At 33.1% G+C, this 27,336-nt stretch overlaps 1 protein-coding gene across 3 annotated transcripts; it reads right to left on the bottom strand.

Annotated features, from left to right (window-relative positions):
• Positions 1–1,919: 1,919 nt before the first annotated feature.
• Positions 1,920–20,340, bottom strand: LOC129886708 (phosphatidate cytidylyltransferase 4, chloroplastic-like). Of its 3 annotated transcripts, none has more exons than XR_008766245.1 (8): positions 19,840–20,338; positions 17,237–17,538; positions 14,514–14,704; positions 10,222–10,346; positions 9,462–9,595; positions 8,697–8,812; positions 2,267–2,488; positions 1,920–1,969 (listed from the first exon to the last, which is right to left on the bottom strand). XR_008766245.1 is itself a non-coding variant. In XM_055961505.1 (8 exons), exons 1-7 carry the CDS (start codon positions 20,164–20,166, stop codon positions 5,965–5,967), a joined length of 1,272 nt encoding a protein of 423 aa, XP_055817480.1. In that variant the 5' UTR covers positions 20,167–20,340; the 3' UTR covers positions 2,349–2,488; positions 5,956–5,964. The 3 variants fall into 3 exon arrangements, 2 of the variants coding, with proteins under 2 accessions (XP_055817479.1, XP_055817480.1); XM_055961505.1 differs by lacking the exon at positions 1,920–1,969 and adding an exon at positions 5,956–6,041 and having other exon boundaries at positions 2,349–2,488; positions 19,840–20,340; XM_055961504.1 differs by having other exon boundaries at positions 1,920–2,488.
• Between the last annotated feature and the right edge of the window lie 6,996 nt (positions 20,341–27,336).

Consider the following 27,336-nt stretch of genomic DNA (forward strand, 5'->3'; position numbering starts at 1 on the left):
CATCTGTTTCACTAGAGAACGAGAGAAAACGACCAAGAGTTGGTCGGATTGGTAGCCGTTGGAAGCTTGGTGATGCTATGTGTGGTTGCCGGTGATGCTGCTGACACCTGTTTCGATAGTGATGCGCCGGTTCTCTCCTGTTTGTTGCCTAGGGTTGCGTCGAACAGGAAGAAGGGAAGAGAGAGAAGAAGAGGGGGAAGAGGGGAGAGAAGAAGAAGAGAGAGAGAGAATGAGGTAAGGAAGATACCTAGCTGATCCTCGCTGGTCTCCGACGGAATCGACAGTCGTTATCATCTAAGAAAGAGTCATTATCGAAAGAGAGAGAAGATTGTTTCAAACAAAAAGATGACCAGGGTGGAAAGTAGAAAGCAGAAAGCCTTCTAAAAGATGAAATATAATTATTAAATTAAAAATAAATATAAAATAAGAAGAAAATATCAAGGTAACGACGATGGATTTAAACGATACGATACAATAAAATTTAAGTAACAATCAAAACAAATATTGTATTTAAACAAATAATACAATACAATACAACAGGTAACAACCATCCAAACAAGGTGTAAGTAATCTTAAAGTAAAGTGTCATATTAGACATCAAGTATAAATTCACATAATACATACACCCTTTAGGCTCTATTCAACATGTGTGACACAGCAAACAAATCCTTAAATTTATTGGGCCAAAGCGAACAAAACCAACAAACAAATCGTTAAATTTATTGGCTCAAAGTGGACAATATGTACCAATCTTGAAAGTATAGCAGTAAGGGGTCATTTAGTTTGAATACAAGTTGTGATGGGATAAGTTGTGTTAAAATTAGTTATGCTGAGATTATTTCTTATTGAGTGTTTGGTTTGTTGTATTCAAAATAATTTGCATGGCATAAAATTTAAGAATAAATTATTTGTTTACAAAAATATCCTTCACTTTATTTAATTTTTTATATTTTATTTGCAAGCTTTGGTTATTCAATATCCATTTTTTAAAATAAAACATGAGTAATATTTTTTGTTTAAATATTTTTATGTGTGCATTTCATGATGTCCGTATGTATTTAAAAATAAAATTTTCTTCTTATTTAATTTTAAAATAGAATTTCTATTTTAAGTTTGTTAAAGTAAAAAATAATTTATGAGAAATCAAAATATAAATAAACATTAGAATTAGTCAAATAATTTTATAAATAAAAATTATATTATATTGTGTAATTTTTTAATAGAAAAAATATAAAAAATTATCATAAAAATAAAGAGTGAATGTTGTTAAATATGGTATTAAAAAATATATAAATATAGATGAACTTAAAAAGTGAGGTATAAAAAGAATTTAAAGGGATATTTTTGTCATTTCTCTCTTTTATCCCGCGATAAGTTATCCTGAAATTAGAATAATACCCAAGAGGAGAGTTAATTTATCCCATCACTAATTATTAATACCGAGATAAATTATCCCAAACTTGCCAACCAAAAAACATATTAAGTGCTACTATAATTTAATCTCATCACTATATGGTGTTAAACGACCCCTAATGTATTAGAGCCGGACTCTCATTATACGATGTTGAGTCGAATCTTAGCGAGGTTCCTGAAAAAGGGTATATGTGAAACAAAATACAAGTTCTCAAGGGAAAAAATGAACAATTCGTACCATGGTCTTGAGATGGAACAAATATGGCTTTTCTTTATCCTTTTGTCTTGTCCATAAATTAATATCAATGTAATTCATAGCTGTAGGCTGCTCTCCAAATCTATATACATGCTTAAGATTTACCCTGCAATCTATACTCGATTGTATAATGCCTCTTAGACATTTAACAATTTCAGGCCAAAAGACATGTTCAGAAAATTAGCTTATGATACTCAAATCATTCAATGCAACTGACAAAAGTTGTCACTTCAATATTTTCTACCAGGACTTGAAAAAATGTAAAATCTTGACATTTCCATTATTAAGATACCACTGCACCTGTAATTATATCAACAAAGCAAAGACTGAATAAAGCAAGATACCTTGTAATTATTGCTACATTTCTAGAATACGAAACAAATATACACTTAAAGAATCAAATGATGCAACAATTCCAAAATCACAATGGGGAGCTACTCAACACTTATTGCCGGATTCCTTCCTTCTTGTGTCATACTAAAGTGCTGAAACAACTATAAACGTCACTTCCTCAATCTAGGAATCAGGTATATGAAACAGTAGAATCTTGTTGAGTTGCAATGCAACAAGAATCTTTTCTTGTGGAACTTAACTTACCTTCACAATCAAACCTCACATGTCAGATGTTGCTCTACAGCACTGAGTACGTCACCTTGTTGTTGCTGCTAAGTTAAGAAAACGGCCATGAAGTATCTTTTTTCTTTGCAGGGAATTGTTATTAGGTTCATCAAACTCCATAAAGTGGTAACAACATTTTCACAAAGGAGTATGCCAATGCACCCGTAAATATGTAGCTGTCCACCCTGTCCAGTATTCCTCCTGCAAATGCATTAATTTGCTCAAGAAAGACCCAAGAGATTTGCCGCGACGCTAAGATAACAATGCTAAAGGATGATCATTTTGAATTGGGTAAGTATTTCATAAGAATCTAGTATAGCTCTACACAAGGTCATAGCAGATAGGATTTGAGAAAGTTAATAAAGTGAAAAAGACCCTAGAGGAAGTAGTAGGTTTACATTGATTGGACATCCCCTGGGGATTGTTATGCTCAAGTTTGACAACTCAACATATGACCATCAGTTTTTGGATTCTTAAACTACTCTTCGGCCATGCCGACACAAAAAGTTTCAGTTACTGGGTCCATGAGATGATAATGACACCATCCAGAAAATCATTAATTTCCTGTCATTATAGTCCTGTTTATAAGAAATTAAAGGGAAGTCTAAGTTACGCGGACTCTTCATTTTTGCTGCCGCACTCGTTTCGACATGAGACGCGTGTGGGTGTGGGATGTGTGTGGGATTTGGTCAACCCACATCAGATACTTTGACCAAAGAGTCCATGGGTGCAGGTGCAGGTGCGGGATACATGTGGGATTTGGTCAACCCACATCAGATACTTTGACCAAGATACTTTTCCTCTTGGCCAATATTTGTTGCTTCATGTTTCAAGCCAAACAGAGAGATGCTAAATATTCAAGCGGTTGTGTTCTGACTTATGGTAGACAGTAGCAATGATCTATAAGGAGAGTTGGTGGAAGGTCTTGAATGACTTTCTCTTTCTTTTCTGAGGGGAAGAATATATTTATCTTTGTAACTGTATTTTTATAATATTGAATATTTTTAGCCGAATCTCCGCACCCGTATCCATACTCGGATTCGTATACCTGAATCTTAAAATTTAAATTTTGCTGAATCCGACTCTCGGATTCGCATCCGTCTCGGACACCCGCACCCGAATCTGAGCAACTTAGATGGAAATTGATAAATGAAGAATACCAAAACTCCATTCATGACACATTAGTACATCAGCGATTCTTCATGGCTGAATGTCTACAATAGGCTTCTATAGTCATGAATCATCCTTCCATTCTCTTCGGAATACCGTCTCAAAGAAAATCTACTTAGTTCACTGTACTGAATACTGTGGACAAATGCAAGAAATGATGGTTCATATGACATTTATTCCATTGTCTAGGATATAATGACAGTCAAAATGTAAACAATCATATCCTCATACAGTTGTACCTGACTTCAGAGATAACTACATTTTCAAAGCGACATACCAATATCAGCCTATGATACTAAATATTTATATATTTGATATATAAAATTCATGAAGAAACTTATTGACAGGAAGCATAAATGACAAACTTGGTTACCTCTTCAATGAGCAAGGATTATTCTCTCAAGTTTCAAAAATTTATATAGCATCCCTATTTGAAATTCAGAGATTCACAAACTCCACTGTAACCATTGAACATACAATTTCTTGTTATCTCATAGAATGTGTGTTCAATCGCTATCTTTCAGCTACCCACAAATATTTATTTTTTCCATCTATTAAAGCACGGAAGAGAAACAAAGGAAAGAGGGAAATGAATTCACACCAGAGATCATAAACCACGAGAGTGACTGAGAATTATGGAATACTTTCAAGTATCTACACGATAGTCTTAATCTATTGAAATGATCCAGAAAAGTACAAAATAATGTTCCCTCCTTTCCAATTTGTTGCAACATTGTATACAGATTTTTTTAAAGAACGACTTTTGAAATATAACCTGAATATATATAAATTACCAAAAATATCCTTAGTATTAACATTTTGTGGGGTCTCCAACATGTCATGTCAAGGGTAAAATAGGGATATGAAATGTAAAGAGCTTCTAATTGGAATAGGAAGTATAAAGTGCCCGAAAGTCGGGTATAGTTATTGTCTTCATTGTTTAAGTTTGAAATTAAGTAGTGGAGGTGGAAAGCTTTGTCGATCAGGTGAAACAGTAGTGGGACTCCTTTGTGATCACTGAGAAAGCAGACTGCATTTTTGGCCCCAAAATTGGAGAAACTAAAGTTGAATTTGAAGGAAAGGAACAAAAACCCATATGGTAGTTTATAGGGGAAGCTCTGGGTGTCAGTAATAGAAAAAGATTGGATTGGGAAAGACCATGGAGGTTAAGTATTATACAGAGAAGTTACAGAGCATGCAAAGAATCAAGAGGACTGACTGATCTAAAGAGGAAATTGGAGAGAAACAGGAGTTGCAAAAGAAACTGCAGGATATCCTGGAGACAGAAGGTTAGTCGTCTGTGGTTACAACGTGGAGAACAATGAAAACTTTCAGTCAATGGATCACCCTCGTAGGGAGCACAACCATGTTGAGAAACTGAAAGCCAAATTGATAGGGAAAATGTTATAGAGACAAGAAACAAGAGACAGTATTAAAGACTAACACAAAGTTTGTTTCCATGAAGATGAACTATCTCAACCAACACTCAAATATGAAGGATTACCAGAGTTATCTGCATAGAGAAAAGAATGACTATAAACACCATTTTCTGAGGAAGGAGTGGAGAGAGCCACGACAATAATGGGGATGAGGTACAACATGGCTTTCGGATGTGTTAGGCAGTCATTAAAAGACCTGAGAAATGTATTGAATTTCTTTACACTTTGATGAGACTTTTGAGAAGAGTTCCAATACTACATACATATCATAGAAACCAAAGAGAAATAAGGTCACTAAGCTATAGAGAGTCTTCAATATCATTGCCAAAGGGCCACTGGAAGGCAAAAAGCAGTAATTAGTAATTTGATATCTAGTACACTACACATAATACATTTGTTAAAGGTAAGCAGACTACAAATGCGGTCTTGATTGCTAGCGAGTTCCTAGATACAAGGACCAAAGGAAAAGTTCTTGAAGTTAGACTTTGAGAAGGCATGTAACACCGTCAGTTGGGGATTTCTGAATAAATTCATCAAGGGCATGGGTTTTAGGAGGAAAATTGGTGAATTAAATTAAGATTTGCAACTCGAAAGTCAAGTTTTGTGTGCTTATTATGGGTGTCCAGAAGGATCCTTTCATTCTTAGAGGAGTTTGAGGCACAGTAACCTTATATTCTCATTTTTGTTATTTTGTTGGTGATGGAAGGACTAAGCTAAATGAAGAACACGACAAAAAATCCACACTGGTTCAATTATGCTTCAACTTGAAACTATCAGTGGTACACCAGTCACAATGACCCACGTCTTCTACACAGATGACACACTTACATTTTGTGAGGCTAACGAAGCGGAGTTGAGGAATCTCAAAGTATTACTGTTATAAACATCAACCTGAGGAAAAATAATCTCTATAGCTTAATGCATGCCTACAGCCAGTACTTCAAGTAGGCTCCAGGTAGATTCAAAGTTCTTTAATTGATCTCATCAATTACTTTAAGGCATTGGAGTAAAACCATATTACTTTTTTTTTGACAATTATAGTAAAGCCATATTACTTACGAGATGAATTCATCTCTGTTTGCTAAACATTTTGGCGTAGCATGGCTGATGTACATGATTGAGATCCAGCGTGTTTCCGTAGTTCGCTGCAAGTATTGTAGTAATTGTTTTTAGGTAACTGAAATTACGCAGCCCAGTGTCTCCTTTTCGCTGGGCAGTTCTTCAATCAAATAACCTTATAAAATAGGTACAAGAAAAAGCAGTTGAACTTACCTAAACTGTAATTATACTGCATATGTTTCTCGAATTTATACATATTAACCAATTCATTCTGAATAGAGATGTATTACAGCAAGTACTCGATGTGCTGAAAATGAACCCCAACAGCAAATTAGTGGGATGTCTACAGTGATGGAATGTGGGAATGGGACAAGCTGCAGATTCAACATGATGAAGACACTAAGGGGTCGTTTGGTTTGAATATAAGTTATGATGGGATAAGTTATGTTGGATTAGTTATGATGGGATAAGTTATGCTGAGATTATTTCTTATTGAGTGTTTGGTTTGTTGTATTCAAGATAATATGCATTGCATAAATTTTAAGATTATGTTGTTTGTTTACAAAAATACCCTACACTTTATTTAGTTTTTTATATTTTCTTTGCAAGCTTTAGTTATTCAATATTCATTTTTAAGATAAAACTTTCATCTTCTTTAGCTTAAATATTTTTATGTGTGCATTTCCATGATGTCCGTATGTATTTAAAAATAAAATTTTCTTCTTATTTAATTTAAAAATAGAATTTCCACTTTAAGTTTGTAAAGTAAAAAGAATTTATGAGAAATCAAAATATAAATAAACATAAGAATTAGTCCTTTAAATTAATAAATAAAAATCATATTATATAGTGTAATTTTTTAACAAAAAAAATATGAAGAATTATCATAAAAATAAGGAGTGAAGGTTGTGAATGTTGTTATATATGGTACTAAAAATAATGTAAATATATATGAATGTAAAAAGTGAGGTATAAAAAGGATTTAAAGGGATATCTTTGTCATTTACCTATTCTATCCCGCGCTAACATACCACCCAAGAGGAGGGATAACTTATTCCAGTACTAATTATTAATCCCGGGATAAGTTATCCCAAACTTGCCAACCAAACAACAAATTAAATGCCATTATAATTTAATCCCAAGACTTTGGTGTTATCCTTCATACGAAACGACCCCTAAAGATAAGATTAGAGATCTCAATATTATTTTGAATAATAACAGGAGAGACAAGCCATTTGGATCCCTAACACCAATGGTAACTTCACTACCAAATCCTCCTGGGACACTTTTAGACAGAAGAATAACAGTAATAGTTTCATCAAAAACATCTGGCATGAAGATACGCCCTTTAAAATCTCTTTCCTAAACTGGAGAGCAATTAGAGATAAACTTTATACCAATGAAAGAGTCTCCAGATTTGGGATTCAGATTGACCCTATTTGTTATTTCTCTAACAACAACAATATGGACCCTATCATACAAGACATTAATCATCTGTTCTGTCAGGGTGACCATGCTAAAAGAATTTGGAGTTTTTTTTGCAGGATCTCTTGGAATTGATCACACCAGCAGAAGCTACAAGACGATGTTACTCAACTGGTGGAACTACAGGTCCCACAACATCTTTGCAACCTATATAACCAAGATACTACCTCTAATCATAGTATGGGAGCTATGGAAATCAAGATGCAGCAAAAAGTTAGAAAATATGAGGGTATCCTTTTATAGAACCAAAACTAATGTTTTAAATACTCTTGTGCAGGTTCTAAAAAAGAAATTTAGAAGAGCTAACCTAGGAGAGGAATAGAGCACAATATGCAGAGATTGTGAAGCAGACATTGAGCAGAGACTAGAGAGTTTCAAGAGCTGTCAAATGGAGCAAACCTCCCCTTCACACTGTTAAGTTTAATAGTGATGGAAGTTGTTTACTTGGTATATGTGGAGGAGGGGGAGTAGTTAGAAACAACAAAGGAGGAATTATTTTTGCCTAATCTATTCCACTGGGACCAGGAACTTCTAACATGCAGCGGCAGCTTTAATGTTGTTTGGCATAAAGTGGTGTGTAAATAATGGACATAGTGTGATCTTGGGAGAAACTGACTCTGTCCTCATTACCAAATGCATTAGAAGGGAATGCAAAGTGCCTTGGACAATTATAAACATCATCAATGAAATCCAAGAGTTAGTTGAAGAGCATGGATTTGAAATCAACGTTGTTTCCGAGAAGCCAATAGACCTGCTGATAAGTTGACAAGCATGAGCCATAACTTTGAGTCAATCCACGTTTCAACCCTCATGACGAACTTCCCAATCAAGTAAAGGGACTACTTAATATGGACAAATGGGATATACACTCTTTCAGGATCAAAAAGAACAACCCATCCCGTATCAGTTATGATCCTCCATAGGTTTTGTTTATATAGTCACACTTTTGGCTAGGATAGCTTAGTAAACTCCCCTCAATGATCATGCATAAAGTTTGGTATGCCAAACTCAACTTGTAAGTTTTTGCACATCATCAATGACCAATGGAGTTTTTGGAAAAAAAAAAAGTACCCAATGTACTTCATAGTAGTGAGGCTAGAAGTCACCTTAAGATGGAAAATTGTTTAATAGATTAAATTTCCAGGGTGCCCATACTTATTGTTTAGGGACAAAACAGTATGCCTACTATGTTAAGGCATCACTAGATAGATCAATTTATCACTGAAAAGTACAATAAGAGGTACACAGGTAGTTACCGTGTCCAGGAATAAGAGATCCTGAGTCTTTCACGCCCGCATCACGTTTGATCATCGACTCAGTGAGGTCACCAAAGAGAGATCCAAAAAAGTTCAGAAATCCAAAAGCTACAGCACTGAAATGCCATTAAGACACAAAAATCAATTCAGAAAGCCATAATTTCCCAATTTAGAGGTTCATACAGTTTTAAGGCTCAAACTGCACCAACCTAGAATGTGAAAACACCCACAATAAAAGGAAAAAAAAGGCATTTCTTCTATATCATGTGATAGTTTAGAAATTAATGGATGGAATAAATACAAACATGAAATTTCAAAAAATAAGTTGAATTAATAGAACTCCTAATATGTTTTTAAGCGCTTGGCAACTAAAACGCTAATGTAATTACAAGTTCATATGACATAACAGTATCCCACTAGACCTGTAAAATATTCCAACTTTTACATGAATTTACATAATTATATATAGAGTTATAGACTTAAAATTACACTTGAGGAAATTCTATGGAAACAGAGCTTGTGCCAAAAGGTGAAAGAACAGCTGTATATCATTCCGTTCTTTAAATTTTCATCAGAAAAAGTTCTTTAGCTTACCTCCCTAAAATGGAATTAAGAATAAGATAAAGATGAGATCAATCAAATCCTTACACCACCCCTATCTATACTCCCTCCAACAAGGAGAATATTCCTTACTGCAGCTATAGACATATCAAAGGGTCTAAAACAGATGGCACTGCATAATAAAACCATTGAAAAGATTATTACCTTAATGTGGATGTAGGCCAACAGAATGTTTGTGATAACACCACAGAAGTGGCTATACAACCTCCTAAGCCTGCAAGAGCTCCCTCCCAAGTTTTCTTTGGGCTAATGTTAGTAAGTGGTGTCCGACCAAAAGCCTGAAAGGATTTCAACTCTGTTATATGCTTTCCTTCACAGGCCCACCAAAGAGATATCAGAATTACTTGGATTTGTTCCACTACTCCATATAAAAAAACATTTGAACTAACAAAAATTCATTGAACTTCCAGCATGCAATGATTAAAGGAAAATAAGAAGAACGAGATAAGCAAAGGGGAAACCAAGAGATGCATACATCTTCGTATAAGCATTATTACATTACTGTACTCATTTGCTATCATTAGTTTCTAAGTTTCTTAAAGGGTCAATGTCTTTTCCAGGCAACTGCCAGACAAAGCCAAAGAAAATATATCTTCAATATTCAGAATTCATCCAAAATAATCATTCAAATCTATATTAAATATAGCTATTACTTCCATGGTTAAGAACAGCAGAGGATTCAAGACGAGCCAATTCAACGTCTTATCAAGTCTATCACAGTTCTCATGATAGGATGACATCAAAAATAGAATGACATCAAAGACGGATGTACTAAAATTATGATAATGCCAGGTTAAGTTCTGCTTTTTTTAACAAGAAAAACACCGTCTTTGGAGGGTTAGTCAGAGACATCTGAACAAGGATAAAACTGATTTAAAGGAAGAACATCAACAGTGAAAAGTACCTTGCCTCCAATAAAAGCAAATGTATCTGCTGCAATGATACTACTGATTGAAATTAAGGTTGCCACAAGCCCCACGGTCCACTGAGTTGGGCCTCCCAGAATGATAGGCCATGATGCTCCCAGTCCTGTGTAAACCCATTGAAATGCCAATAAAAGTCAGAAGACCAGTAGCTGATCAGCTTGGAGAAACCAACTGCAAAGAATTTTCAAATACTACATCAGATATCAAGTTAAAATTCTAAATAACATATCTCAATTAATTCAATGGATACTTGTTACCTCCCCGCTCCCATAAATAGGCTTAAGATGAGGAGAATGCACCTAGTGACACCTTGCTAGGATTAGAACCTTGGTTGTCAATCTATCTCTTCAATCGTTGTGCTACCCTTTTGTGGGCTTAGATATCAAGTTAAATCACACCTGTAATAGCTAAATGCATGATTTCTTTTACTTCAAAGTCGTCTTTATTTTCACTTAAACAGTAGATTATGCTTTACTTTCATTTCTGTTTAGTATCATATGACTAAGATATGAGGTATTTACATTAAGTCATTTGAATCTGCCTCCCCCTTCTATACCATTGTATATTTCTTTTCTTAGATTCAGTCAATATTTCTTTGATTGCACATTTTTGAGCCGAGGGTCTATCGGAAACAGCCTCACTATCCCACAAAGGTAGGGGTAAGGTCTGTGTATAACCTACCCTCCCCAGACTCCACTTCTGGGATTACACTGTGTGTTGTTGTAGTAGATGATGCTGTTCTATACTTGGACTTGCTCCCCACCCCCCAAAAAATAGTATGATAAGAAATGTTGATAATAAAAACAACAATATTTTTGAAGGACGCAACACTAGTGGCTAAGTTAATATTATCAACAACAATAACTATGCCTTAGCCCCAAACAAATTAGGGTCGGCTAGATGAATCCTCATTAACCAGGTTACTCCATTTAAACTCATCTCATGGTGCTTCAGTAAGACCATTACTGCCATCTTTTGATTTCAATGGCAAGGCTGGCTTACTGATGCAACTGACTAACCATGCTATTCAGGAATTGAGAAAATCAACTATCGATGGTGGGGCCAAGTGGCGAACCCTCCAATATTGGATGATTGTCAAAGTCTTGAATCTCACTCTTGCTACTCCTATCGAAACTTTTCAAATCCATGCTGGAGTTGGATATAATGTTGAAAAAGTTATCTACTCTTGTCAGCCTAAAGAAGAGAACCTCGTGAGGACAGATGTTTATGGTGCTTGGGAGCAGTATTTGGATTAGAGCATGCTGACAATGCTCCTAAAAGGCCATTTGCTACCAACCAGGTAAGCTACTTTTTCTGTTATGCTGGTGATGAGGGGCATAGAAGAAAACCATCCAAGTCTTCAATCATTGAAATGCAAAAACATGACAGCTAATCTTTTTTGAGGTCCTTTTTTCTGAGATGTCTTTTGATGCTGGTTGAGCAACAATTACCCCCATCGGTCAACTTAAGAACTACTGGACCGGAAAACTTTTGTATACCGTATACGTGAATATATATTAACATTCGTGCTTTGATTACACTTTTTTTGAGATGTGGGTCTACCGGAAACAACTTCTCTACCCCACAAAGGTAGGGTAAGGTCTTTGTACACCCTACCCTCCCAAGAGCCAAGACCCTCACTTGTGGGACTATAGTGAGTATGTTGTTGTTGCCAATATCAAACAAAATAAAAATAATAATAATAATAAACAAGTAATGACTCCTATCAGATTATATTTATCCAATAAAGTATCATATCAGATTACACCATTAATATGTTAAATCTGTAATAATAATTTGATGCCTCACTCTTTTGTTCATGCTAAATTGTCTCAATAGGAAACTTGTCAGAGCCCTGGCCCTCTTAAGCTGGGATTTTAGCAGGAAAATTGTAATTTTCTTTAAAGAAAAAGGATATTTTTGAGAAGGCACTTTGTATAGAAAAAGAAGAATTTATTCATAAGAAAGGGAAAATGAGAAGGGTATTAAAGGAAAATCGAATTATATGGATCAAGACATTTTCTATTTTTCTCTATTTTGGAGTATGTATCAAGTGCCACTTTGTAGATTATTAGATGGAAGGCAGAGCTAATCATTCTGTATAACTTATATACAGGGGGTTTTCCCTTTCTTAAATAAAATCATTTACTGAAGATGAGAGAGAGAGAGAGAGAAAGACACGTACGTGATGATTTTGTAGAAGGACCTTCTCACTCTAGCTAACCATTTGGGGTTAAGACTTCCACGTGATGGTTTTTTATTTTTCTCTATTTTTGTAGCAGCATCAAGTGCCACTTTGTACAGATGACTTGATGGAAGGCGGAGCTAATCATTCTGTATAACTTAGATACAGGGGTTTCCCTTTCTTAAATAAAATTGTTTACTGAAAAAAAGAAAGAAGAGAGAGAGAGAGAGAGAGAGAGAGAGAGAGAGAGAGAGAGACGTACGTGATGATTTTGTGGAAGGACCTTCTCTCACTAGCTAACCATTTGGGGTTAAGACTTGCACGTGATGTTTTTTTATTCTAAAGTACTATAATAAAAAATCATGCAAGAGTTACAGTGGGTTCAATAGTCATTAGCCGTATAGAAATATGTATAAATATTCTCTCTTTTTAGAAGGTGAAGAGAAAATTATTTAGGTATACATTATCTTGGGATGACCAAAAGGCAAATTAAACATCATTTTGGGACTACTCAAAAAGGAAAAGTAGGAGGTAAACTTGAAATGAGAGGAGTTTCAAGAGTTCACTAATAACGCAAAATAGTTCCAGTATATTCAGAATAAGAGAAAATGTAAGTGTTTAACTCTAGTGACAATCTCTTTCACCTTTCCACTTTGTGGCTTTTCGACTAAATGAGTTTTAAAATTAGTATACTCACTAGAGTTTTCGGAAAAAAAAAATTAAAATAATGAACTTATATGTTTTTTTATGAAGTAAATTTAACTAAGAGCCCGTTTGGATGGGCTTTAAGTTGGTCAAAACCAACTTAAAGCCCCTTTTTAGCTTTTGTACGTGTTTGACTAATGCTAACTTTAAGCCATAAAGTTCTTAAAGTCAGTCAAAAATGAAAAGTTAGGATTCCTAACTTTTTTTTTCTAAGTGCTTAAAGTCATTTTCTTTGACCATGGAAATTACTTTTATATCCCTTATATTTTAACTAAATTTTCAAACTACCTTTTTTATTCTTTTAACCCTAAAATTCACATCATTTTCCTCATTTAAGCACTTTTATCCAAACACCCAACTGCTTATTTATAAAAATAACTTTCAGCACTTCAAAGTTCTAAAAGCACTTCATACATAAAAGTTATTTTTTTTAAGCCCATCCAAACGGGCTCTAATTTACAAAGTATGGATGTAAACACTCCATTGGAGACTACTCTTGCAGAAAGTTAATAAAAAACTCTACTAGCTGCTCTAGCTCAAAGCAACTATCCAGATTACCCCAAAAGCTACTAATAGAGGACATATAGAGCCTTAATTTCTCTGTAAGAACATTGTTTTTGTAACCAAAGAGAACACTTTTGGAAACAGCAAAAGCTTATTAGAACTCATGTGTGCCCAATAGGGTGACACTAGTGTCTCAATGACATAAGAAAACATACTCCATCAATTTATGGATTCTTAACATCCTGACAACAATTTTTCTTCAATATTTTCAGCTCGATCTAGTTTTTTCTTCATAACTTCAAAAAATTAAGTTAGGTCCATAAATAATAAAGGAAGGCAATACAACAACATACCAAATGTGATCCCATATGTGGGATTTGGGGAGGGTGGGGTGTATGCAGACCTTACTCCTACCTTGTGTTTGTGTGAGGTAGAGAGGTTGTTTTTGATAGACCCTCGGCTAGTAAAGGAAGACAATAAAACACAATATCCTTCGGATGGGCCATTTAGGCATACTTGAGAGAACATGATGCAAAAAAATGGTGAAGGAGAGGAGATTAAGGAACTTTACATTCTATGGAGGAGACACCATGCCTGTAATTTCTTAAGTACATACATGTATGCATGTCCAACACATGTCAGTGTCTCACTGGAGCACATTGATGAGTAACTTGAATTCAGATCATTGTGTGTGTAATTGTTTGCTAACCAAAAAATCCCCGTGAATTACGGTTCGCAGTTTTCGAATTTGTGACATGCACCTAACTCATACATAATGTCTTGTGCACTTACCACAAGATCAAAGCTATGGGGGCTAGCACATATGTATATACTCTACAATTTCTAAACAATAACAAAAAGGGCATCGATTCTTACTAGTGTTAAGAGCTGGAACCGCCAAACCACATCTCAACTTAACCCAGAAACAAGGGAGATAGCCACAATAAAAGAGCCCAAACATGGCACTAGTAAGTTGAGCAAAACGAGGAATTCGCCTTTGCATCAGCAGTGCCATTGCAACAACAAAGGCCGCAGAGGTAACAGAAACATCAATATGACCTAAATATCTGACAGAATTGGAAGAGCAATCAATAAGATCTTCAACTTAACAAATTCCAAAAATAAATAAATCATAAACAAACAAGCAGGAAATAATAACCAAAACAACTCTAAGATATTGCATGCTGCCTTCAAGATTGTTTATCAAGCTACTCGGCATTGCAACCGCTGTCCATTTACTGGGGGAAGAACAAAACCTAATTGTGTAAGAAAATCATATATAGAGTCTGACATTGGAGAAGCATGATGAAAGTATTCTTTCCTTCAAATATATAGCATAGAAAATTTGAAATGGAAGAATTTTGAATCCATCTCGCATTTATTATATATTGTTCTTTCTTTCCAAAATATAACATATACATCTCTCATCTATTTCCACCGTAGAAGACGTCATGCTACATCCCCAGGACAGTTGCAAGTAGAAACTGAGTCTAAATATGGCATATGAAGCATATCCAAAAATAGTGATAGTATGATCAAGAGAATTTCACTTGGTGCATGGAGAAGACCTTCAAGATGACATTCATAGCTCTGTAAATTTATATCTCTTACCTCTTCTTGAAGTGATAAATGACGCCATTTCTAACCTAAAGGGTAAAGCAAAAGATATGGACTGTCTAAGCAAGCAAGTTCAACCACAACAAAAGGGTTTAATCAAGTGGGCAGGTACAAGCCTCCGGGTTTATATTGAGAAGTATACAATGAGTCTCAATTCATAAACCATTGGAGCCCAAAAAGAGTAGAAAAGAAGAGGTTCCACCCAATATTGCCCAGAGCAATCTAATGTCTAATGCATAATGAATGATGGATCAAGTCATCATTTTCTAGCATTAATGGCCTAATTTTCTGAAGACTGACATATACAGTCAAAGTTATGCAGGCCTTTACATACGACCACAAGAAGGAGAAGAGTAAATGGGATGCATGGTGGACATTTTGTAAAATGCAAGGTCTTTCTGCTGCGCAAAATCATTGACCTAATGATAAGAGACTTTGTGTCGTCCATATGTTATGTCAGAATATCAAGATGGTTTAGACTTCTTTCAAAAGATGTTGAGTCTATCCCTTTAGGTTCAATGAGAGAGTACAAAATGAGGGATATGATGTACAAGAGAGATTCATGGGGTTCTATTCCTTGATAATACTGGCAAGGGTTAATGAGACAGCAAATTAATGCTGTGTTAATCTTAATTAACAAAGGATAGGCATAGATATCTAACACCAGATAACAGGAGTCTCTTAATGAAATGGCTTTGGAGATACAACATTAAGAGGCAAGCTTTATGGAGACAGGTCATCAGTTGCAGGTATGAGCATTTGGGACACTGGGGAACCAAACCATTAAGAACAATCATATGGAGTTGGCAACTGGAAATCCATCAGGAATCTTTGGGAGGTGTTTGTAGCAAACAGAGAGTTTCAAGATGCAAAATGGGAGGAGAATTTCATTCTATAATGATGACTGGCTTGGTCATGGAACATAGAAAGACCTCTTCCCTGATCTATTTATCCTTTCAAGTTTCATCTTCACCTAATGCCACAATAGAAGAAGCTTGGGGCTGAAGGGTTGGAACATATCTTTCAGAACAATTCTCAATGACTGGGAAATCACTAGTGTCACTGGATTCCTCAGAATGTTATAGGGCTTTACAGGATTAAATGAGAAGGACTCTCTTACATGAAAAGGACGCAGAAGCTCAAAATTCACCGTACAACTATCTATCATCTATAGGGCAGTCATAGCACCTTCTGGCACTGGAGACAGATTTGGAAGACCAAAGCACCTTTCAAAGTTGTCGGTTTTTCATGGCTAGTTATAAGAATCGCTTGCTCACACAGGAAATTCTTCAGAGAAGAGGCTTTCAGCAGAGTCCCAGATGCTTTCTATGCCAACAGGAAGCTGAAACCAATGGCCATTTATTTCTACATTTGGCCTAATATGCACCTGGAACAGTATAAGGGGAAAAATATGTAACAAAGGAATGGTGGAAGATTGTTCCAGTTTGCATATGGTGGACAATATGGAAGGAGAGGAATGCAAGATGTTTTGAAGGCAAGAGCCGCTCAACCCAGAAAATCAAGATACCTGCATTTCTCTTTTTCATTTTTGGTGTAAAGAACAGTTTAGAGATGATGAAGAATCATTGATATATTTTTGTGACTCCTTGTAAGAATTACAGGGGGGTTTGTGCTTGTAAATGTTAAATACCAGCCCTGTTTTGGGTGTTGATGAATATAACATGTTACCATTCTCAAAAAGAACGAATATTGAATTGGTAACATGAAAGTAAATGCCAAAAATATTTTTTGTCCATGCATATACAATTTTGTTTAAAGCGGTCTAGATAACAACAATGATCCATCGACATACAACAGATGATGCAGGCATGAAATCTTGCTGTTAATGTTCCAGGTTCTAAATATCTGTGGCAAGAAACTAATGGCAAAGTGTCTTCTGAGGTTTAAAGTGGTTTACCAGAAAATCAGAAGTATGTTTACTTATTATAGAGAGAAAATTGAGAAAGATCTTAATGACTTACAGTGTGAGTACAGGCATGAGAGCACAGATGACAGAGCAAACTCTTGATACGTATCGAGGAGGAGGAGTCATTCCATCAGCAATTCCACGACTCCTAACCAGTTCAAAGTACTCCCGTGCACCCACAAAAACAGCAGCAGCAAGGGCAACAGTGAAAACCCATCCTCCAGTCAATACCACACCTCCGACTAAAATACCCATACCAAGTCCAAAGACTACCCTTTTCTTCAATTGACTATTTTTCTCCTTAAGTTCAGAAGTGGGAATTGCCCCTGCCGGTGTACTGTTGCCTTTGTTAACTTCCTACAACATAATTATCCCAGTGGTTCCAATTCAATTATCTGAAAAGATCTGAACATAATACATGCTGTCTTGCCACATCGACTCTGATGCTAATCTTGGAAGTAGCGACCACAGAAGTTAAACAATGACTTGGACACTTAAGTGACCCCAAAAGCAAACAATGAATGCAGGATCAAAAAGCAAAGGCAGATCCCCATATTCAATGCCTTTCCCTTGAGCATTACAAAAGGGACAACAAACTAACAACTGACACAACCAAAGATACTCCAGAATAAAAAAATGGTTATAGTTTCTCTTTATTGGTAATAGAAATGGTTACAGACTTATCGATATTTATAGTTTTCCAGTCAGAAATCCACATTAGATACTCATACCATTCTAATTACAGTTTCCAGGAAAAGGTGAATGTTTATCACATTGCACTTCACCTAGTATCACACATGAATTTTAGGTGTATCAAGTCAGCAATTGCACTAGGCTTTACACCTTTTTTATAACCGATAAATCCCCGATGATCAATGGTGCACCATTCGAAACTTAGTGGATAATGGGCCCACTCCTCTACTCTTACGCATAGGCTTATACACCTACATTAAACACTACCAGTTTTCAGAATAAACACCTGTTGGTTCACTTTTTTCCTCCTCTATATAGGTTTATTTCACTCTGCTGCATCCCCCAATCACTCAGAAGCCTTTAGTCCATTTATTGTTATAATAGATCCCGAAAAATACCTTTCCCCTTCTTGACTGATAAGAGAATATGGCCAGTAAAAATATAGAAAACTTTTAATTTTTTTTTACTTTATTATTATTATTATTATTAATACTACTATTCATATATATTTAACTTATTTTTAAGTGCTACTATCATTTGGTATAAGATGACATAAGTTAAGCTTAAATTGATTCATATAGTTGATTCCAACTTTTTTTCTTTTTGATAAATGGTATTGTTGTATTCCTCAGCATCAAGGAATGCTGGCAACCTCCAAAAGTGTTATAGCTGACTCCAACTTATTTGGGACTAAGGCGTAGTTGTTGTTTTATACTCTCTCACCTCAAATTTCTCTCTCTCCAGTGAATAATCTTATCCTCAAAAGTGGTCCCCCCTCGTCTTTTCTCTTAACGGCAATTATACATTCTTTTTTTTCTCCAATTAGATACATCTTCGACTATCGACCTTCTCCTTATAAAAATCAAACTTTTGACTTCTAACACCACTAAAAATAACTGCTCTATAATCATAACATCATAAAGAAATGAAAGGGGGGAAAAGACAACTTTGATGAAAAAAAGTTTAACACACTAGCGGATAAATTACAAACCCTATATTAGTTCAAGTTCTGCTCTGCAAACTAACTCTCTTCTTAAAAGGAAGGATCTTTGGGAAATAAAAAAATCAGGTCATAGTTTATCCAACTACAAACCAGTTCTCCTAAACCATATTTCTCCAAAGCAACAGCACTCAAGTTGTACCCCTCTAACATTGACGGATTTGCCAGACAGTTTTGCTTGGACCATGACATGCATAGATCAAACCAAGATAAGAAAAGAAAACCTCATGTAGCTCCCTAATGTGATTAATTTGATCAAAGAGCCACCCATACCCATTGGTTAATGCAACAGTCAACTTAGAACTAGAGCTAATGTTAAAAGTTGTACCACTCAGTATCATCAAATGAGAAGTGGCAATTTTGTTTGGGCTGATAGACCACTAAAATAATTACAAACATGATATTTGCAGAAGTTCACTTGTTTCTTAATCTAAGAGACAATCAAAAGTAGAAGATAACTATATTGATGAAATCAACAACAACAACAGCAACCCAGTGAAATCCCACAACGTGTAGTCTGGGGAGGGTAAAGTGTACGCAAACTCCTACACCAATGTAGGACTCCTGTTTCCGAAAGACCCTCGACTCAATAAAAGCATAAAAAGAGGTTAGATAAGGCATATATGAGAAAGCAAATAACGAGAATGACAGGGATAAAATAGAGTAATCAAAGTACAGAAAGTAATAGATAATAACAGAAATCACAACACAAAAAATTATAGTGCGCTAATGCGCCTAATAATATTGATGAAATCAATGAACCAATTATACCTCAATGCCAAACAAAGCTAGGGTCCAATCATTCTATCACTATTTCACTTGCATGAAATTTGTCACATATCACGAATTCTCTAAAACTAGAGGCTCTCTAATATCATACTTACCCCTACACTGGTAGAGAACACGCTTGCCAAACTGAAAAGGACTACTGGAAAAAATTGATACAAGGCATAGATAATCGTTACCTCTTTGGATTCATCATCGAAAAGGTGTCCCGGTTCAGCACGAGCAACAGCTGTGATAATTCGAGGGTGTTTAAAGAAGACGCTTCTGGGTATACCCGAAACCTCTCTAACTCTGGACCCATCAAGAAACAACCCAATTCTTGAAATTGAACATCTGGGTCGGCTTAAACTTAAGGTTCTTGTCGAAGAATGATGAAATTGAGATGATGTAGAAGGAAGATGATGGAAGTGGCAATTGCAGATGGAAGTAAGGGAGAGTGGAATCAACTTGAATCTATCAAAATCTATAGAAGAAGCCATTGATGAAATGGTATAATGGGTATTCATTCATAAAAGTTGATTAAGCGATATTAGAAGCATGTTTGATGGAAGAGTTGGATGAAATCAAGATTCGCCATTGTCGATGGGAAGTGGTAACAAGAAGAGGATATTTGCATCACAGGTAAGTGATAAAAGAGGGGAAAGGTTCGTATTCTTGAGCCGTGTGCTGCACATAAGAATTTTAGCCCATCCTTTTTTGGTTTTTACCGGACATGCTTGTTTTGTTTGAAATTAAAATATACAATTTATTTTATTATATTCTTTAAAAATTTTCTATCATTTAAAAAAAATATTTTTTATTTTTAAATATATCACTTTATGCAATGTATTAGTCAGATACATCAAAACGTTAGATATATCACTTACGTAATATATTTATTGATCACTTTACGTAATGTATTTATCAGAAACATAACTTTACATGATATATCGATCGGATACATCACTTTACGTGATGTATCGGGACGTCGGATACATCATTTTACGCGATGTATCGGTCGGATACATCACTTAATGTAATATATCAAGACGTTTTGGGATGTATCCGAATTCCACCAAATTTAAGAAATTTTTATAATTTGGAAAAGAGTTATAGAATGTAATTAGCTCTTAATAATATGAGATATGTATAATCCTTCCCTTTTTATTTATCGGCCTTGTTAATTTGAATTGAATCTGTGCATTGCAGGCTCTAGTTAAAAATGGCTCACTGCCTTAAGTAAGAGTTTATTTCTATAATTCAAACCCGAAATTTTTAATTAAATATATCACTTTATGCAATGTATTAGTCAGATACATCAAAACGTTAGATATATCACTTACGTAATATATTTATTGATCACTTTACGTAATGTATTTATCAGAAACATAACTTTACATGATATATCGATCGGATACATCACTTTACGTGATGTATCGGGACGTCGGATACATCATTTTACGCGATGTATCGGTCGGATACATCACTTAATGTAATATATCAAGACGTTTTGGGATGTATCCGAATTCCACCAAATTTAAGAAATTTTTATAATTTGGAAAAGAGTTATAGAATGTAATTAGCTCTTAATAATATGAGATATGTATAATCCTTCCCTTTTTATTTATCGGCCTTGTTAATTTGAATTGAATCTGTGCATTGCAGGCTCTAGTTAAAAATGGCTCACTGCCTTAAGTAAGAGTTTATTTCTATAATTCAAACCCGAAATTTTTAATTAAAGATGAAGAAATTTCAATTATTCTATCACAATACATATTCATGCGGCCTTTAGTTCTTCATTTCTTTATATTGTGGAAAAAGGCATAAATTCACCCTCAAACTTGTTATGAAAAGTCAGTAAACGCTTAAATTATTGTGACGGCCTATTACACACTTGAATTACTTAAAAGTGAATTTATTTCAACCTTCAAAATTGACGTGAAAATAAAATTAAATACAAAATAAATAAGGCATATTTGAGTCAAAATAAAGTCAATTTTTTCCCACCCCCACCCTTCTCCTTCATGCCACCCTACCTTTCTTCTCATCACAAACACTCTTTTTGCTATGGCTAATGAGAAAAATAATTTTTTTCATGATAAATTTTCAAAAGAAAAACATAAAACAAGATTGAGGGATAGAAATCCACTGCAAAGATTGGCAATCCACTTCAAAGATCGGCGAGGTTGTTCAATTAATTAAGTTCATTTCTCGAAAAAAATTCGGCGAAACATCTAAAATTGGTCAATTATTACTACTCCCACATCAATTTCATCAAGTCGAGCTGTGATTATTCAGTTTATTTTTGTCTTTTTGTTAATTATGAGCATATGAAATAAGAAAATTTTCAGATCTTTCTTTTTCCGTGTAAAAAGTTTCTGAATTTTGCATAAAATCTATTTTTTTTAGTGTATGTTCATAGATTTTTTATGGCAGCGGGCTTGATAGAGATTTTGATGTGGATGCTAAAATTTATGGTTATGATTGTGATGAATTTCAATAGTGGTGATATGATTTCAATGGTGAATTTAGTCAAATTTATTATTGTTTTTATCAATTTTTTATGATGGCAGTGGTTGTGGAAGATTACGGTGCTGAATTTGATTGTGGATGATAAAATCTATGGTGGTGGAGAAGCGAATTTGATGATTATGGCAACAATGATGGTGGTTTAATGGTGAGTTTGAATGTGTATAAGGAAGAAAAAGCAATTGGGTGACATGATTTTTTTTTGAAATCTAACATAATTATTAATGTAATAGTGACAAGGTGATGACGTAGCGCTAGTTTGAAACACTTTCTCATCGTGTGATTGGTTGTGTGCGCGTCATGATCGAAATAAATTCACTTTTAAGTAATTCAGGTGTGTAATAGGTTGTCACAATAGTTTAAGCGTGTAACTGATTTTTTGTGACAAGCTCGGGGAGGAATTTATACATTTTCCCTTTATATTATACTAGTATAGGATTCCGCGCATTAAATTATAATTATAATTAAGATTTTATCTATTTAAACATGTTAGATCATATTAAAATCAATAAATACCTAACTATTATCTTATTTTGCAATAAAATATACCTAATAATAAATTAAAAAATTGAAGAATTTTTTTATAAATAAAATCATTAAATAACTTTTCGATGTACTCCAAATATTTGAATTAGATACAAACAATTTGAAAGTATAAAATGATTAAAAAATAAGGATATTATAATTTATAGAATATTTTAAAATCACTCAAAATAAGTTGTTCTATATCACCTTAAATTAATATTTGCTTGTTCAGTTATTCTTTTTGTGACTTCAATATTTCTTATTTTAGAAGAAAACATAATTTTTTAATTTTTAACTAAGCAAAAACTCTTTAGTGAGATTTTTTTTGTTGTGCTTATGGTTTATCAGAAACAAAATATTTATCCACAAAGATAGATAAAGATAAGGTTTAATTACATTTTACCTTCTTCAAACCCCACATATGAGATAATAATGATTATGTTATTATTGTTGTTACAAAAATATAAAGCGCAATTAATAATTAGTTTATTTTTATGAATTACTTTTGAATTTTAGCTTCAATTGTCTTACATAAGATTTATATTTTATTTTTAATTGTTTCAATCCATTCTCAAATTTTATATCAAATATTTTAAATATTTTTTCTCTTTCCATCTTTGCCTATTATTTAATTTTTTTATGTATTCTTTATTTATTTATCTTATTGGTCAAATTAATTCAATGAATATTTACATTATATCTATTATTCTTTTATAGATCAATTTCTCTATTATGATATCTTAGTTAATCTTTTTTCATTTAATGTACCAATAATAACCTAAATAATATCATAGTTTATTTTAAATTATAAATTTTGAATAACTCTAAATTTAAATAGAAAAGTCCTTTTCGCCATAAAATTTGTTGTTTGTCATTATTAGTGAATATCATTATTTTAACACATGCCATTAGTATGAAAAATAAATCTTTTAAATATGATGCATCACATATTAAAAGTTCTTACAACTCCAACAAAGTGAAAAAATTGGAGATAAAAAGTTGTTATGAAAACTTCTACTATTATGAAATGAATTATTTGAGATATCTTTTTCTTTCCGTATTATTTTTATGATTTTATCATTTTTTTATAAAATTATTTATGGACTGATCGATGCATATAACTATTCTTTTATAACAATTTCAGTCTATACATAAATGTTAACTAACCATAATTCATGTTTATCACTTTAGCAAAATTTGAAGAAAAAAAACTAAGAGGAAACTCAAACCAAAGATTTAATATCTTTCAACCACACATCATGGAGAATATTATAAAACTTAATTTACAGTAAAAAAAAATAAACTATTCAAATTTTACTTAAAGATTTTATGTCAAATAACATTCAATGCATGTACCTTGTATACTTCTTTCTTGCTTCTAACATAATGTTTTGTTTTTGATCTTATATAATTGCTTTTCATGTACCTACAATAATACAAATAGCATTAGATATTAAGAAGCATGCAATTCTGTGATATTATAAGGTGCAGTATATGAATTAAAAGAGAATAAAAATATACCTATTTTGATTGATTCGTAGATGAAGAATCCAAAAGGAGAAAAAAACCAACATAAGGCTTGTTATGGGAAAAATATGCTAACATTACTTTTGATATATTAAATCTAAACAAAAACACAGAAAGATACCTGCAGGCTACCATGAATGAGTGAATGAATCCCTTTTGTGAAGGAGGTAGAATATTGGTGAAGCAGAATGTTCATCGGAGAAAAAAAATGATTAGACTTCAAGAGAATTCTAGACAACAGTTATATGAATTTCATTAGTTATTATCCATTACTAAAACTGTGACCGTTCCGATGGTGGGATGCTTGCGGAAACCTTATTCAATGAATTTGATGTTTGATTTTTTTTTTTAAAAAAAAATAAATTGCAACTGCTTCCTACTTTCTTTGTTTTAATAAGTTACTATTTCTTTTTTTTGTTCTTTGTGGTTGTATTGATTTTATCCTAAAATAATTTTTGAATAAATAAATTTTACTTATGAAAAATGTGATAAAAAGATATGTATGTGTAGTTAGTTCATAGTTGCACCTTCTTTTTAAAAATACTTGAAACTTGTAAAAGAAAAACAGTTAAAAGAATATATATCACCTTTATCACGGTAGCAGTTTTTTTTAAAAAAAAAATAATTTGAAATTGTTAAAAAACGAAAATCAAATAAGTTGGTGGTTCCTAATTTTTGGTATTTATGATTACGGTAAAGATTTACTTCAAATCAAATAGTCACATAATTTAAAATAAAGATGTCAAGTAAATAAATATTATTTTTTTATGGTGCTGACACGTGATAGTTCTTGTCTCTCCTATATATATATATATTTATATGGAGAGAGAGAGAGAATTATTTATTTTTTCTAACTTATATTCAAACACATTTGATTAATTTTTGTTTTAGTTTGAGAGTTAATATTAAAAAATATGATGAATTAAAAAACAAATCCTAAACGTGCCTTGAATTATGGTCACATGGTTTTAGGCTTTTAGGACTCCAAATACATGCACCAGTTATTTTAATAATATATGTATTTCCTTTTGAAAATATATAAATTTAATTATTTTTAAATTTAAATTTAAATTTAGTAACTCAGTTTTCTAGTTTTAATTTTTTTTTAGCATTATCTTAAAAGTACCAAGTGGCTTAATCCTATGTTGTCACTTGGATTAAGGGGAATATTTTTTCCTCATTTTTAAAATAATGTATAAATAGTTTTGATTTTAAAAATATGACTAATTTTGAATTCAAAAGGATAATAGAAAATGATATAGTTTTGTATTTTATAATAATAAATATTAGTGTGTGTGATTCAATGGAAAATGGGAAATGATGGAATAACGTGCAAGTATCCACGGGACTGGGCTGCTTCCTTCTATAATTGTTCGTATGTTAAATTTTAAAGGTTAATTTTTAGTGTAGTAAAATATATAAATATTCATACACAAAATTAAATGAATGTTATAAATTTTTTAACGAAGTAATTAAATTTTTCAATGAGTCATTTAAAGAGTTATATTGATGTGTGTCTATTCAAATTTCATATTATAATATTATGACATGTGTCTTTTTAAAAAAAAATTCAAATTTAAAATTTTAATTTATTGTTATTTAAAATCTAAAATTATGAGAAATATTGTGGCCCTAACATGTAGTATTTTTGCCGCTCATATTAAGACACGTGTCTTTCTTTTTTTCAATTTTCTTAATTAAATTTTTAATTTTCTGTTATATAAAATATAAAATATGAATTTGTGAGAAAAATTGTGGCGCTGACATGTGGCGCTGACATGTGGCCCTTTGGCCTCTCCTATTATATATAGATAGATTTGTTTTTCTTTTGTCTAACTTTGTTTTCTACTTTACGTAGACTGAGTTTTTTTGTTTGAAATTTTTTCCTTGTCAAATACAAAGTTTTTTCACTTAATCATCATAAATAAAATACATAATATATAAACATGCCTTTTTAATTTAGATTCAACTAGTATTTATATTCTCTAATTTTAGGTGTGTCACAAAAAATATGTGTGTCTATTTATTCAACTTTATACAAATATCTATTTATACACACTCAAAATTGAATGATATATGTGCATAAAGTCAAAGCACATTTTATATATATATTATGCATAAATAAAAGGAGGAAGTATCATACTATATCCTTCAAAATTGATAATTGTAATTTGTTATAAAATAATATTAATATATATAAACAGCAAAATAAAAAAAGTATAATAAAGGAAGATAAAGAGAGAGAGAAATGACAAAGAAAAAGAAACGTAGAGTAGTAATGTTTTTGATTGTTTGTGTTTTCATATTATAGAATGCAATGCCTTTTTATAGGCAAAATTTGTTGAGAAAACTATTGATCTACAGTAACAAAACTATTGATCTACCGTAACAAAACTATTGATCTACCGTAACAGTGGGTCCTATGGATATCCACTTGTTTACAACACTCTCCTTGGATGTTCATGTACAAAAGAAAAAATATGTACATAATTATTTGTAATACACATTGATTGTTGTCTTATTAAAAACCTTACCAGAAAAATTCAGTGGGATAAAATCTTGGTTCAGGGAAAAATAGTGCAGCGCATATTTTACTCTCTTTGATGAGAACATCATTTAATATCTCGAAAATGACACATTCCAATCTTTTATCTCAATTTCTCAAAGGTTGAAGCTGTCAAGACCTTGATGAACATATCTGCTAAACTATCACTTGAACGAACTTATTGAACATCTATTTCACCTTTCTTTTGAAGATCATGAGTAAAGAAGAATTTTGGTGAAATATGTTTTGTTCTGTATCATTTGATTTATTCTCCCTTCAATTGAGCTATACATGCAGCATTGTCTTCATATAATACTGTTGGAATGTCTCTTTTCAATGAAAGATCACATGTATCTTAAATGTGTTGAGTTATTGATCTTAACCAAACACATTCTCGACTTGCTTCATAAATGACTATTATCTCTGCATGATTTGAAGAAGTGGCAACAATAGTTTGCTTTGTTGAACGTCATGATATAATTGTACCACCACATGTAAATAAGTTGCTTGTCTGCGATCGACCTTTATGAGGATCAGACAAATATCCTGCATTTACATAAACAATCAATTG

The sequence above is a fragment of the Solanum dulcamara genome, chromosome 4, assembly GCF_947179165.1.
Source record: "Solanum dulcamara chromosome 4, daSolDulc1.2, whole genome shotgun sequence".
Taxonomy (NCBI): Eukaryota; Viridiplantae; Streptophyta; class Magnoliopsida; order Solanales; family Solanaceae; genus Solanum; species Solanum dulcamara.